The sequence below is a fragment of the Cebidichthys violaceus genome, unplaced genomic scaffold (genome assembly GCF_023349555.1).
Source record: "Cebidichthys violaceus isolate CVI_PGR_0920_01 unplaced genomic scaffold, fCebVio1.0.p SCAF_48, whole genome shotgun sequence".
Taxonomy (NCBI): Eukaryota; Metazoa; Chordata; class Actinopteri; order Perciformes; family Stichaeidae; genus Cebidichthys; species Cebidichthys violaceus.
This window is the reverse complement of record NW_027176683.1, coordinates 1586754-1600883: the sequence shown is the minus strand read 5'-3', so window position 1 is coordinate 1600883 and position 14130 is coordinate 1586754. Positions and strand designations below refer to the sequence as shown.

The 14130-nt window shown below is 41.6% G+C and overlaps 1 protein-coding gene across 3 annotated transcripts; it reads right to left on the bottom strand.

The window, feature by feature from the left end:
- Window positions 1-508: 508 nt before the first annotated feature.
- Window positions 509-12990, bottom strand: trim33l (tripartite motif containing 33, like). Of its 3 annotated transcripts, XM_068729993.1 has the most exons (14): window positions 12790-12990; window positions 11530-11580; window positions 11264-11399; window positions 10840-10966; window positions 10136-10252; window positions 9590-9704; window positions 9188-9334; window positions 8911-9022; window positions 7052-8478; window positions 5219-5385; window positions 3782-3893; window positions 2961-3017; window positions 1635-1745; window positions 509-938 (listed from the first exon to the last, which is right to left on the bottom strand). In XM_068729993.1, exons 2-14 carry the CDS (start codon window positions 11557-11559, stop codon window positions 630-632), a joined length of 2967 nt encoding a protein of 988 aa, XP_068586094.1. In that variant the 5' UTR covers window positions 11560-11580; window positions 12790-12990; the 3' UTR covers window positions 509-629. The 3 variants fall into 3 exon arrangements, with proteins under 3 accessions (XP_068586094.1, XP_068586095.1, XP_068586096.1); XM_068729994.1 differs by lacking the exon at window positions 509-938 and having other exon boundaries at window positions 1656-1828; XM_068729995.1 differs by lacking the exon at window positions 509-938 and having other exon boundaries at window positions 1656-1825.
- Between the last annotated feature and the right edge of the window lie 1140 nt (window positions 12991-14130).

Here is a 14130-nt window from a genome sequence, read left to right as displayed (position 1 = left end):
TTCGACTGTTGTTACAGTTCGACTTGTTACAGTTTGACCGTTGTTAGTCAGACTGTTACAGTTTGACTGTTACAGTTTGACTGTTGTTACAGTCCGACCGTTGTTACAGTCCGACTGTTTTTACAGTTTGACTTGTTACAGTTTGACTGTTACAGTCCGACTGTTGTTACAGTTCGACTGTTACAGTCCGACCGTTGTTACAGTCCGATTGTTGTTACAGTCCGACTTGTTACAGTTTGACTGTTACAGTCCGACCGTTGTTAGTTTGACTGTTGTTACAGTCCGACTGTTACAGTCTGACTGTTGTTACAGTCCGATCGACTGTTGTTACAGTCCGATCGTTGTTAGACAGAGTGATGTTACAATCTGATTGTTACTGTCTGACTGTAATGTTGTAAGAGTTGAAAACTAAAAACGTTTTTTTTATGATGCTCATACAAACTGTCATTACCTCATTTAAAAAAAAGAAAGATAAAAGTCCTCACAGACAAACTATAAATTATTTTAAACAATATTTATTGCAAAAAAAACTAGTAAAAGTATATAAATAAATGAATACAAAAATCAATTCAATGAATCAACATTCACTTTGCAGCTTAAGAGGAATCACATTCAACATCGTTTGAACTTCAGTTCCCAGAACTCCCAGGTGGTGTTTTGTCCTCCATCTTCCTCCTCTTGAACAATGACGCTTCCAGAAGGTCTCTCAGCCTCTTCCTCGTCTCCTTCACTTTGGTGATGGTCACTTCCTGTTCCTCCGATACAAATTTTGACCCCTTTAGGCCCTCAGCGACCTGTAGTCCGTCTGACATGTTGGAGTTGAACAGCGGTCCGACTGTAGGTTTCCCTCCATTTGTGTCTCTGCTGCTCAGCGACATCAGTTCTGCAGCGAAGCGGCTCTGGAGATTCTCCTGCAGTCTGTTCAGAACGTCGTCACCCTGGAAACACCAGACAGGAGGCTGAGTGACCAATCAGGTGTGTTCATGATGACACCTGAACAATGTTTCTGTTCATGGTTCTTCAGGTTTAGTTCATCAAGTAAAAAGCTAACATCAGCTGGTGTTAAACAGACTTCATTTCAGACTTCTAAACCAAAACACATTCACAATAAAACTCCTAAAAACATGTTAGTATTGAATCGATAAAGCAGCTTTTTAAAATGATTTAATATATTATTTATCATTATGTATCACGACTGTCAATGAAACTAAATGTAATTTTAAGTAGAATGAATTCAAAACTAAATTATGTCTAATTCATTATTATGGAATAATATATACTAGAATGATTTAAACACAAAAATAGAAAATAACTCATATAATTTCAGGGTTTCTTCTTAAAGCTGGAATCAGTGATTTCAATTTCTTTGAACAATAATTGACTTCCTGTCAATCGGCTCATCGTTTCAGAAATGAGACAAAACAAAAAGGAACTATTTGCTCATATGTCTCCTTTCTTTATCAATGTGATCAATGATCACATTGATCTTTGTAATTTTGCATCAATGTGATGAAGTACTCTGATTTGTGTTTATTGAAGTTACAGTTACAAACACTGTTCCTAGAGAACGTGGACATCCCATAATGACATGACGCTGTTTGTATGTGTTTTGAACATTGAGCTGCTGTATTTACCTGTGAGGCGTCTTCAAACAGACTCCAGATGTCACACAGAAACTCTGCAGCTGTTTGATACGAAGGAGAATGACGGAGAGACAGACGCTCCGACATCAAGGTCAGCTGAGACTGGAAACAAAAAGACGACCACATCATCACCATCATCATCAGTGCCAGTGAGCCTCCAGCAGCTTCTGTCAGAGCTCCACCTGCTGGTAAATATACTATTATACACAATGATACCCTGTTGCACTAAAAGTACTAATACCACACTGTGAAAATACTCTGTTACCGATACATTAACATTTCTACTTATATAGTCAAATTATTACTTATTCATTAACATTACTTAGACATTAACATTATTACTAATGCATTAACATTATTAACATTAATACTAATACATTAACATTATTAACATTAATACTAATACATTAACATTATTAACATTATTACTAATACATTAACATTATTACCATTAATACTAATACATTAACAATATTACTAACACATTAACATTATTAACATTATTACTAACACATTAACATTATTAACATTATTACTAATACATTAACATTATTAACATTATTACTAATACATTAACATTACTAATACATTAACATTGTTACTAATACATTAACATTATTAACATTATTACTATACATTAACATTATTACTAACACATTAACATTATTAACATTATTACTAATACATTAACATTATTAACATTATTACTAATACATTAACATTATTAACATTATAAACATTATTACTAATACATTAACATTATTAACATTATTACTAATACATTAACATTATTAACATTATTACTAATACATTAACATTACTAATACATTAACATTGTTACTAATACATTAACATTATTAACATTATTACTAATACATTAACATTATTACTAATACATTAACATTATTAACATTATTACTAATACATTAACATTATTAACATTATTAACATTATTAACATTATAAACATTATTACTAATACATTAACATTATTAACATTATTACTAATACATTAACATTATTAACATTATAAACATTATTACTAATACATTAACATTATAAACATTATTATTAATACATTAACATTATTAACATTATTACTAATACATTAACATTATTACTAATACATTAACATTATTATGAATACATTAACATTGTTACTAATACATTAACATTATTACTAATACATTAACATTATTAACATTATTATTAATACATTATTACTACTACACTAATACATTATTACTACTACATTAACATGGTTACATCAGTGCATCTCTGGTTATAGATCTGAGAGTCTCTTTGTGGAGAAACTGACCTGAGACAGTTGAGTGCAGCCTTCAACCTTCAGGTACAGCAGCAGCCTCTCACACCTCTGGGATGCAAACAAACCACATGGCGAGTTAAACACAAAACAGATCATTAACTTTATAGGAACAAAAACATCACACAAGATACAAATTCAGCTCGCGCCCACCCTCCAGTTCCCCCTCAGGTCAACACTGTTAGCGCTGCTACACGCTGGCTTAGACATTGCTGTGTTGAGAGCCATATGGAGGCAATAGAAATGCTCGGACATTATGGAAAGAACCCTACAGAGAAATAACATCTTTCTCTTTACCTTTCTTTTGTTACTGTGTCATGTGACTTGTTGCCAGGCGGCAATGAACAAATGGGAACATGAGTGAGAGTTGGATTGGACAGAGGAGTGCCGGTGTTGTCAGAGTTTGGAGAACAGAAAAAGTAACTTAGTGTTTCAGAACAAGACTTCTTTGACACAATAACACACGAGATCAAGTGAGAGGTGTTATTTCTCTGTAGGGTTCTTTCCATAAGATTGTCAGACACTAAAAATAAGAATCTGAGCCAGCAACAACAAGCACTCTTACTGGACGTACACCGACGGTGAGGAGTTCCCCAGAGCAAGTGTTTAGCTGCTGCCATTTGCAGTGCAATACTGGACCAGTTTTTAAAAACCGGTAGTCCCCATTAGTCATCTAGACACAAACACATGGGTAATAGGGTCCAGGCTGAAACATGATTTCAAAGAGCTCCAGTGAAAGCTGAAATGAGTTTATCCACACAACTTATTTCACACTTCAGACAGAAAACACTTTAAAGATACAAGTGGACTCTCACCCTCTGGTCCCACAGACTAAGACAAGGACTCTGAGGTCTTGGTGGTCTGTCAGAGCTGAAGGGGTCTGAGGTGTCAAACAGGTCCTGACACAGCGTGCAGGTCCACTCTGACCTGTAGGAAACATCACATGGGTTGTTTTGAGATTCACTCGGAGCATCTCTTTCTGATTCACTGTCAAGGAATTTCCACACTAAAAGTTTTCCAGAATGAGAAAGATGATGTGTTTTGAGTAGCTGGTAGGCTTCAACGAGAAACGTCTGTGCAGGAAGTGTTGAACTTAGCAGAAAGACACTGAGACAAAGTCGGCAATCGTGGTGGAAAAAAATCTTTTTAACCTCCCTGTGAGAAATAACCGAGATGAGAAAACTCTTAAAATATCAAAAACGCATTTATTGAACAGACACTAATAATAATTCATCTAAATGGATAGAGCTCTTTCCCCACAGATGGTTCAGAGGTCTAACAACAATTAATAGTTTAACAGAGTATATATGCACATTATCTCCCCCCCTCCGATATCGTGACATAAGACTAGATATTATATCGATATCGTGACATAAGACTAGATAGTATATCAATATCATGACAGATATTCTATCGATATCGTGACATAAGAGTAGATATTATATCGATATCGTGACATAAGACTACATATTATATCGATATCGTGACATAAGACTAGATATTCTATCGATATCGTGACATAAGACTAGATATTATATCGATATCGTGACATAAGACTAAATATTATATCGATATCGTGACATAAGACTACATATTATATCGATATCGTGACATAAGACTAAATATTATATCGATATCGTGACATAAGACTAGATATTATATCGATATCGTGACATAAGACTAGATATTATATCGATATCGTGACATAACACTAGATATTCTATTGATATCGTGACAGATATTCTATCGATATCGTGACATAAGACTAGATATTATATCGATATCGTGACATAAGACTAGATATTCTATTGATATCGTGACAGATATTCTATCGATATCGTGACATAAGACTAGATATTATATCGATATCGTGACATAAGACTAGATATTCTATCGATATCGTGACAGATATTCTATCGATATCGTGACATAAGACTAGATATTATATCGATATCGTGACATAAGACTAGATACTCTACCTCTGAATAGTTTCAGATGTCAGAGATGTCTCGTTGTCTCAAATATATTAAATACAGACAGATATGTAAGAATCTCGTCATTGCTTCTCTGGTTGATTTCAAATGTTAAACATTAGAGCAGATCTAAAGACAGGGAGTAAATACGATCAAATGAACATGAACAGAGGAACATGTCAGTGAAAGGCTGCTAAAAGCCTCTAAAATAAGATTGAAACAGTTAAAGTGACATCTGACGGCCACTGATTGATGACTGACTGAGGGATGGATTCTTACCGGAGGTCGGGTCCAACAGGAGGATCATGACAGTCCCGGTGGTATCCTCGACCGCAGAATGAACAGATTATTGAACTGCTGGCCGAATGACAGGCGGAGCAGCTGACCGTCACCAGAGTCACAGGTGACTCAGCGATGATGTCATCTGTGACCTCACCTGCATGGGTCTGTGACAAAGCAAAGAGGAACACAGATCTGGGATGAGAGAAACTTCTATAATCTATTGCCCCAGTGCATGCTGGGAGGCTTAGCTACACGACTGCAGTTAGGATCAATGGGCAGCACAATCAACTCTACCATTGTTACCTTTATTTCAAAATAAGAGCACACCGCTTTTAAAGAACCAGATTATTAACAATGAAGAGGACGTCTTGATTTCCCGCTTCACTGTTTTCATGATTCATGTTGCATGTTTACTCTGTGGTGGAAAAACTATATAATAGTACAGAGAGAGTCCTATAGTACTGAAATAAGGAACATTGAGAATTATTCTCTGTGCAGAGAAGGTCCAATCTCCATACAGAATGCAATGCAGTCTGATGGAGGAAAAGACCCAGTGTGCAAGGTATATGCATCTTATAAAGGAGCAGTGCACAATGGTGGGGGAGGAGCAGGATGAGTCCTCACTAAGACATCTGTACAGCAGTCCCTAATCTAATCACATCTGTACAACCGTTCCTAATCTAAACACATCTGTACAGCAGTCCCTAATCTAAACACATCTGTACAACCGTTCCTAATCTAAACACATCTGTACAGCAGTCCCTAATCTAAACACATCTGTACAACCGTTCCTAATCTAAACACATCTGTACAGCAGTCCCTAATCTAAACACATCTGTACAACCGTTCCTAATCTAAACACATCTGTACAGCAGTCCCTAATCTAAACACATCTGTACAACCGTTCCTAATCTAAACACATCTGTACAGCAGTCCCTAATCTAAACACATCTGTACAGCAGTCCCTAATCTAAACACATCTGTACAGCAGTCCCTAATCTAAACACATGTGTACAACCGTTCCTAATCTAAACACATCTGTACAGCAGTCCCTAATCTAAACACATCTGTACAACCGTTCCTAATCTAAACACATCTGTACAGCAGTCCCTAATCTAAACACATCTGTACAACCGTTCCTAATCTAAACACATCTGTACAACCGTTCCTAATCTAAACACATCTGTACAACCGTTCCTAATCTAAACACATCTGTACAGCAGTCCCTAATCTAAACATATCTGTACAGCCGTTCCTAATCTAAACACATCTGTACAGCAGTCCCTAATCTAAACACATCTGTACAGCAGTCCCTAATCTAAACACATCTGTACAACCGTTCCTAATCTAAACACATCTGTACAGCAGTCCCTAATCTAAACACATCTGTACAGCAGTCCCTAATCTAAACACATCTGTACAGCAGTCCCTAATCTAAACACATCTGTACAGCAGTCCCTAATCTAAACACATCTGTGATTAACTGTCTGCATCCCCATTCAGTTTTCACTTCCTACTACATATGGTCTTGTTATTGACTTACTTCCTCTTATGGAAGCTAAGCAGAAATACCCCATATGGTCTTGTTATTGAGGAAGTCACAGTAGAAAAGTACTAGCACAGTGGACATTTTCCATCACAACTTTAGGTTGATAGTATTTAACAGGGCGAGTTATATATTGTTTAGGGTTTTCTCAACACACAAACATTTAACATTAACACTTCACAAATTGTACCTCTGAGATGTAGTGGAGGAGAACTAGAAAAGTAAAGTACTTTGAATTTGTACTCAAGTAAAGTATTTCAGTTAGTTACATTCCACTACTTTACCTGAGTGTCTTCTCTCATCTCCTTCAGGTAAATCTCATCTTCAGGATCACCGGTAACCAAACCAAAACAAGGGTCTGGACCTCCAGGACGGGGCGGAGTTACAGGCAGCCGGCTCAAAGAAAGTCTGGGCTGCCATCGGCCCATAATGCAGTCCAGGTGTCCAATCACTGAGCTCTGTTCAGGTTCTGTATGTGATACTTCAGGTGCAGGTTCAGGTTCTGTATGTGATACTTCAGGTGCAGGTTCAGGTTCTTCAGGTTCTGTATCTGATACTTCAGGTGAAGGTTTAGGTTCTGAAGCTTTTCTATAAAAAACAAATCGTCCCCCTGCTGGTGCAGGTTCTTCAGACACAGTGGAGGTCGGTTCGTTCTCTGCTGGTTCCGGCCGCTTCGCTGCGACCGGCTGTATGTTGCGATTACAGGCGGAGTCCGCCACAGCCCTCACCACAGGACTCTGCTGCTGGTCTTTCAGAGAAGAATGAGGGCTGATATCTGGGGTGAGACACTGGTGGCAGGACGGAGAGCTGCTGGTTGTAGTAAAGCGGATATCCTTCAGAGGTCGATGCAGCGCCGTGCCACTCGGTCCGCCAGAGATCGGGTTTCCTTTGGTGGTTGCAGGAAGTGTCTGAGGGCTGATAATTCCCATCAGGCTTTTCTGGTGTTCAGGCGAGGTGTTTCCAGGTGAGGTCGGACTGAGCAGCATGGGAAACTGAGGCATGACTGAAAAGAGGGTGAAGCAGGACGCATTGTTTAGGGTTTGAGTGTTGCTCAGCAGGACGGCGTTGCACTGGTTCTGGTTCTGGGGGGCAGGGGGTTTGTTCAAACCCAGTGGGGGCTGAACCAGTTGGAAGACCAGAGACGGATCTGCTGAAGGAGGGTGGTGAACGCTGACAGGCGGAAGGTCCCCTGAAGTAGGATTTGACAGCAGCCACACCAGTCTTGAGTTCTTTGTGGAGGACGGTTGTTGGACAGTTTGAGTGGAGGTAACTGGCACGATCGTGGTCAAGGGAGTTTTGGATTGGTTGACGCCCTGACTGGAGGAGGAAGGATGACTAAACTGATTGGACGACATCTTCCGTGAAGTAGAGGGACAGTTGACTGGAACAGGTGAGTCATTGTCCCAGGTGTTCCTGTTTTGAGGAAGGGTCCCACAGGAGGGTACAAGACAGGTGGAGGTGGTTGGAATGACGGTGGAGGATGAGAAAGGAGAAAGATGCAACATGCTGGACAAAGACTTTGAGAATGTTGAGGAACAACTGACTGGAACGGGTGCAACAGGTGAGTCAAAAGTCTTCCTGGTTTGGGGGAGTGGTCTGTAGGGGGGAGGAGGCCTGACAAGGATGGTAGGGGAAGAGGAGGAGGCATTTGGAGTTTTCTGATTGGAGGTTTGTAAGACGAAGAAGGGGATCCATGAAACTTCAAGCGCACCTGGAAACAGAAACATCCTCAGCAAATATAGACATCAACATCAGGATGTTTAGAGCCAATCAGAAACATAAAAACATGTGATGTCATGTTAAATATCAGGTATCCACACCGGTTTACATGCTAGAGAAGTCAGTCTCATTTCCAAGGGGGATCTACCGAGAACCCTTTATTATTCCATGGGCTTCATCTAGAACACACCCAGAAGATTCTACGGAGAACCCTTTAATGGGTTCACCTGGAACCCACGTAGGGGGTTTTAACAAGAACCCTTTCATAATCCAAGGGTTTCATCTACAACCCATGGAGGGGGATCTACCGAGAACCCTTTTACATTCCAAGAGTTTCACCTAGAAAACCCTTAAGGCTGACGTGATGCAGCTCAACCCACAGCAATCATGGTTCGTCGGGGATTCGGACAGAATCTCGACTCACCAAAGTTCAGAATGGCCTCCAGAGACGTCCTGTCGGTGACGACCTTCAGGTGAGACATGATCTGAGGAGGAGACACGTCCAGATCAGGACGTGCCTTCAGCTGATACTTAACCTGCAGACAGAAAACACCACAAGGTCAGACTGGTTCTGAATCTCTGAGTCCAAAACAACCTGAAGAACTACAGCAGAATTCATCTTCCTCTTTGTGGTTGTTTCCTGTTTCCTTCTGTTGTGTCCTTGTTTTAGGACGAGGGATCAGGTATTGTGAGCCCCTCACCTGAGCTAGGTAGGTCATCAGGGCCGACAGCTCGTTGGTGTTTCTGGCTTTTTCTACAATTTCCGTCACTAACTGCTGGTTCTGCCACAGCTGCTTCATCTTCGTCATCCTCTTCTTAATCCCCTTGAACTCCGACAAACACAACTCCTGCAAAGAAAAACACAAACAGACAAGCATGTGTCTCTAGTCTCTGATCTCTGATCATGTTTCATTGTAAACAACCAACCAGTGTTTAACCCAACAGGAGGAGAGCTAGTAACGTTAGCAGCACCGCTAACGGCTAACCAACGGAGGTTCAAAAAACACTATAAATTACTAAAACAAAGTAAAAGGATAATGATACAGACGTCACTGTTATTGTGCATCTGTTTCCATGACGATGTTTGTTGTTGTTTACGTTACCTCCGCCTGTTTCAAGATGTCCTGCATCCTCTTAGACAGATGTTCTACCACGACGTTAAACGAACGCTCCAGCTCAGACTTCAGGTTAGAACGACTGTCTACGATGTCCTGCAGCCTGAGGAGGAGGAGCAGGAGGAGGGGGAGGGGAGGAAGAGGAGCAGGAGGAGGGGGAGGAGGGGGGGAGAAAGAGGAGCAGGAGGAAGATGAGGAAGGGGAGGAGGAAGAGGAGGGGGAGGAGGAGGAGGAGGAAGGGGAGGAGGAGGAAGAGGGGGAGGGGCAGGAGGAAGAAGAGGGAGGAGGAGGAGGAGAGGAATGGGAGAAAGAGGAGGGGAGGAGGACGAGGAGGGGGGGAGGAAGAGGAAGAGGGGGAGGAGGGGGAGGAGGGGAAGGAGGAGGGGGAGGAGGAAGAGGGGGAGGAAGAGGAGGAGGAGGAGGGGGAGGAGGGGGGGAGGAAGAGGAGGAGGGAGAGGAGGAGATAACACTTAATTTATTGATCATTCATTAATCATAATTATTGATAACCTTGTTTCCTCGTTGATGTTCTACCTGATCTTCATGTCCATCAGGCTCCGCCTCACTGTGTCTCTCTGCGCTGTGATTGGCTGAACCACTTCCTCCAGCTGCTGCTTCACATTGTTCAACGCCTCCTTGACAAACTGGTAACTGAGAGGAGGAGGAGGAGGAGGAGGAGGAAGAGGAGGAGGATATAACCTGATTGTAGAATGAGTTTGATTATTGATCAGTAAATATTGATTGAAGAAGTTTAAACTGATCAGATCAGTTGATGTTCTACAGAAACTCTTTCCTCAATAACGAGACTATATAACGTTCATGTGTGTGTTTGACAAGACGATGATGGATCTGCTCTAGCTTCCTTCAGAGTGCAGCTAGTAATCACAGAATGTCTAACCCACACAACGTTAGACCAGGATCAAATGTTTAGAGCAGGAACTGTTGAGGAACGTTTCAGTTAGAAGCAGACAGACGTCTTCGTGGGGACTCCTCCAATTCCCTGATCCTTTAAAAGCCTTACACCTCCTGCAGCCTGGGCTCCTCCTCCCTCACACTGCACAGAAATACTGAAGAAGAGCTTTGATCAAGTTAACTCCAGCTTGTTCTAGGATGCTTTTATTGTGAAACTCTTGACACTGAAACATGAAGCTGTTCCTGTTTAAATCTAAGCTTCCTGATACTTTCTACAAAATAAAGGCCAGACAGATATATAGTCTCTGGGACAGTGTCAGTGATACCTGTGGTTCATGTGAGACGCCAGCTGACAGTCTCTACAGGTGAACTGGTTACAGGTGAAGCAGAAGAGTTTGAGCGGCTCAGACGGGTGGAGTCTACAGAACTTAATGGGCGGAGTTGAGACATCTCCTGGAGACAGAAAGGAGACACTTTGTTGACATGTTGTTAAAGAGGAGATCAGTTCAGAGTCCGTCTCTTTAAAGTGAAGTCAGTTCTTCACGTGTTGAAGCTGCATTCTCTCTAGTGTCCACCAGGGGGCGACTCCTCTGGTTGTATAGAAGTCTAGTCTAAAATGACTCTATATGATACTGATATATAATATAATATATATATATATAAAATATATATATATATATATATATATATATATATATGTATGTATGTATTATATATTTAATACAGAGGATCTATAGGTGGTATTCTGACCTGCTGGCGGCTGATTTAGGATCCGGTGTGATCTGGTTAGCGTCACTCTGCGATGAGCCGACAGGCAGTCGTAACACAGAGCTTCATTACAGTCCAGACACCAACACCTGAAGGAGGCGGAGCCACAGCTGCAGCGCTGAGGAGACAGGAAGGAGTTAATAACAGGTACATCTACAGGGTAATGGTACTTTAGAGAGTATTTCTACCGCTATATATATCAGAGGTACATATTGTACTGTTGACTGTACTACATCTCAGAGTTTTACCTGCTCTCTGATATCCGCTGCTGTCTCCATTTAGAAGAGACACGTCATGTCCTAACAGATGGAGGACAGAGGATTTTATTAATGTCAAACAAGGATTTGAATAAAAAGACATCAAAGATAAATGTGATTGTTAGATGATAACATTTGATGACAAACTGTTGTCCAGATGTCTTCGTGAGGACTCATCCTACCCCCCCCCCTCCTTTATGACTTGTACACTTTGTCCTCCTCCTTCAGACTTCACAGCATGAAGACTGAACCTTCTCTAGAGACTGATTATATCACATAACTGTAGTTTTATGTCTTTGTCCTCACATGTCTGCCTCTGTCCTAACATTTGTCCTCACATGTCTGTGTCTCTGTCCTCACACGTCTGTCTCTCTGTCCTCACATGTCTGTCTCTCTGTTGTTGAGAGAAACGTATAAAATTGTAAACACAAAATCATATTGTGCTCGCACAGGGGACTACCTGTCTCACAGTGGGGAGGTCCACCTACAGAGACTACCTGTCTCACAGTGGGGAGGTCCACCTACAGAGACTACCTGTCTCACAGTGGGGGAGTCCACCCACAGAGACTACCTGTCTCACAGTGGGGAGGTCCACCCACAGAGACTACCTGTCTCACAGTGGGGAGGTCCACCCACAGAGACTACCTGTCTCACAGTGGGGAGGTCCACCCACAGAGACTACCTGTCTCACAGTGGGGAGGTCCACCTACAGAGACTACCTGTCTCACAGTGGGGAGGTCCACCCACAGAGACTACCTGTCTCAGAGCAGTTAACTCGTCTATTCACTCGGTGAAGTGAACTCACACCCCCCTAGTGCCCCCCCCCCCCAAAACTACTAGGCTAAGTATTTCATCAGTGGACCAGAGACTATACGTAAAGACGTGTACTTAAATGACATCTTCAAGTTTTCCTCTTTAACTTTCTCTCTTAAATTTTTTTTTATTTTGGTCAGACTGCGCATGCGCACAGCGGAGACACAGTAGAAGACGAAAACAGAAATATAAATAAAGTTTGAGTTTACTAGATGACGTAGTTGAACACGCACGCGCTACAGAGCTGATTGTTCCCTTTGAATCTGAAGTGACTCGTGTTGATTTACCTTCAGGATCAAATACTATCGATCATCTGATCAACGGACATGTTGGCGTCATAAACTAGTAATATGACTGTGACGTCATGTCGGTTCATCACAGAGTTTTAAAGTGACGCGATAGTTTGTTTTTACTGTAAAATGTAACTGTGTGTCTCACCGTTAGATTCTGTTTCCGCCTCCCGCGAGACTCCACGCCCTCAAAAATAATGAAGATGAAAAAAAGTCCGTTAAAGTTTGAATGAGCGTTAAACCGTTAAACCGTTAAACCCGTTAGTTTCTGTTTTAACGGTTGGTTCTGTCGCGTGGCGGTCTGAGCGGGTTTTAAAGAGGACCCGGAGGACAACGGGACCGACGGACTTCTAGCGTGACGTCAAGATGCATGAACGAACACAGTCGAACTTCCGGCGAGGGGTTTTCACAATAAAACATGGCACTTTCTTTACTTTTTTTTTTTTAATTGAATTAAACGACTCATTCCTTCTTCCGTAAATATAAAGTAAACACACACAAGGTGTCCAGAACAACCAGCTGTCTGTTCAAAGGTGTTTCCTGCCTTTGTACTCGTTGTTGCCTGATGTCTTTTATTTTGTTAATTTGAGTTGTTTGGGGGGTTTGAGGAGCTGGCTGTGTGAGGTGGAGCTGAGGAATGTGACTTTGGGGGACAAGAGGACTGTAGATCCCAGGAGAGACTCAGCCATGTCTCGTGGCCCAGGCCTCACTTTTATGACTTTAATAATGTTAAATTATATGTTAAATAATTAATGTTTTCTTATTAATAGTGAGCAGCTGCTGCTGCTTTGGCCCTGCTCTGCTGACAGACGCAGCAGTGGAAGACATGCGGCCTCCTTCAGTCTGAGAGACTTGAGACCCGAACAGACTGAAGGAGGAGGAGAGGTGGAGGCCCAGCTCTCTCCCTATGACTCCCTATGACTCGCTCCTCCTGTTCATGTGATCTCTGACACACACACACACACACACACACACACACACACACACACACACACACACACACACACACTGTGATTGATTATCACAGCTGATTATTTTTGATAAGTGAGGTTCCATGTAGTCAAACAAAACATTTATTATTCTGTCTTCCTTCCACACATCACAGCCTGAAGATGAAACTCATTGATTTATGAAGTGAGCCACCAATCAGCTAACATCATGAACCCACTGAAGTCACACAGGTGAACATGAACATATACGTGTGTCTGTGTGTGTGTGTGTGTGTGTGTGTGTGTGTGTGTGTGTGTGTGTGTGTGTGTGTGAGAGAGTGTGCGTTTGTGTGTGTGCGATGCTTACAGGATTCCTTTTATTATAGAGGGGGAGGTGTTAGTGAGGTGGGAGGTGTTAGTGAGGTGGGAGGTGTTAGTGTGGTGGGAGGTGTTAGTGAGGTGGGAGGTGTTAATGAGGTGGGAGTGTTAGTGAGGTGGGAGGTGTTAGTCAGGTGGGAGGTGTTAGTGAGGTGGGAGGTGTTAATGAGGTGGGAGTGTCA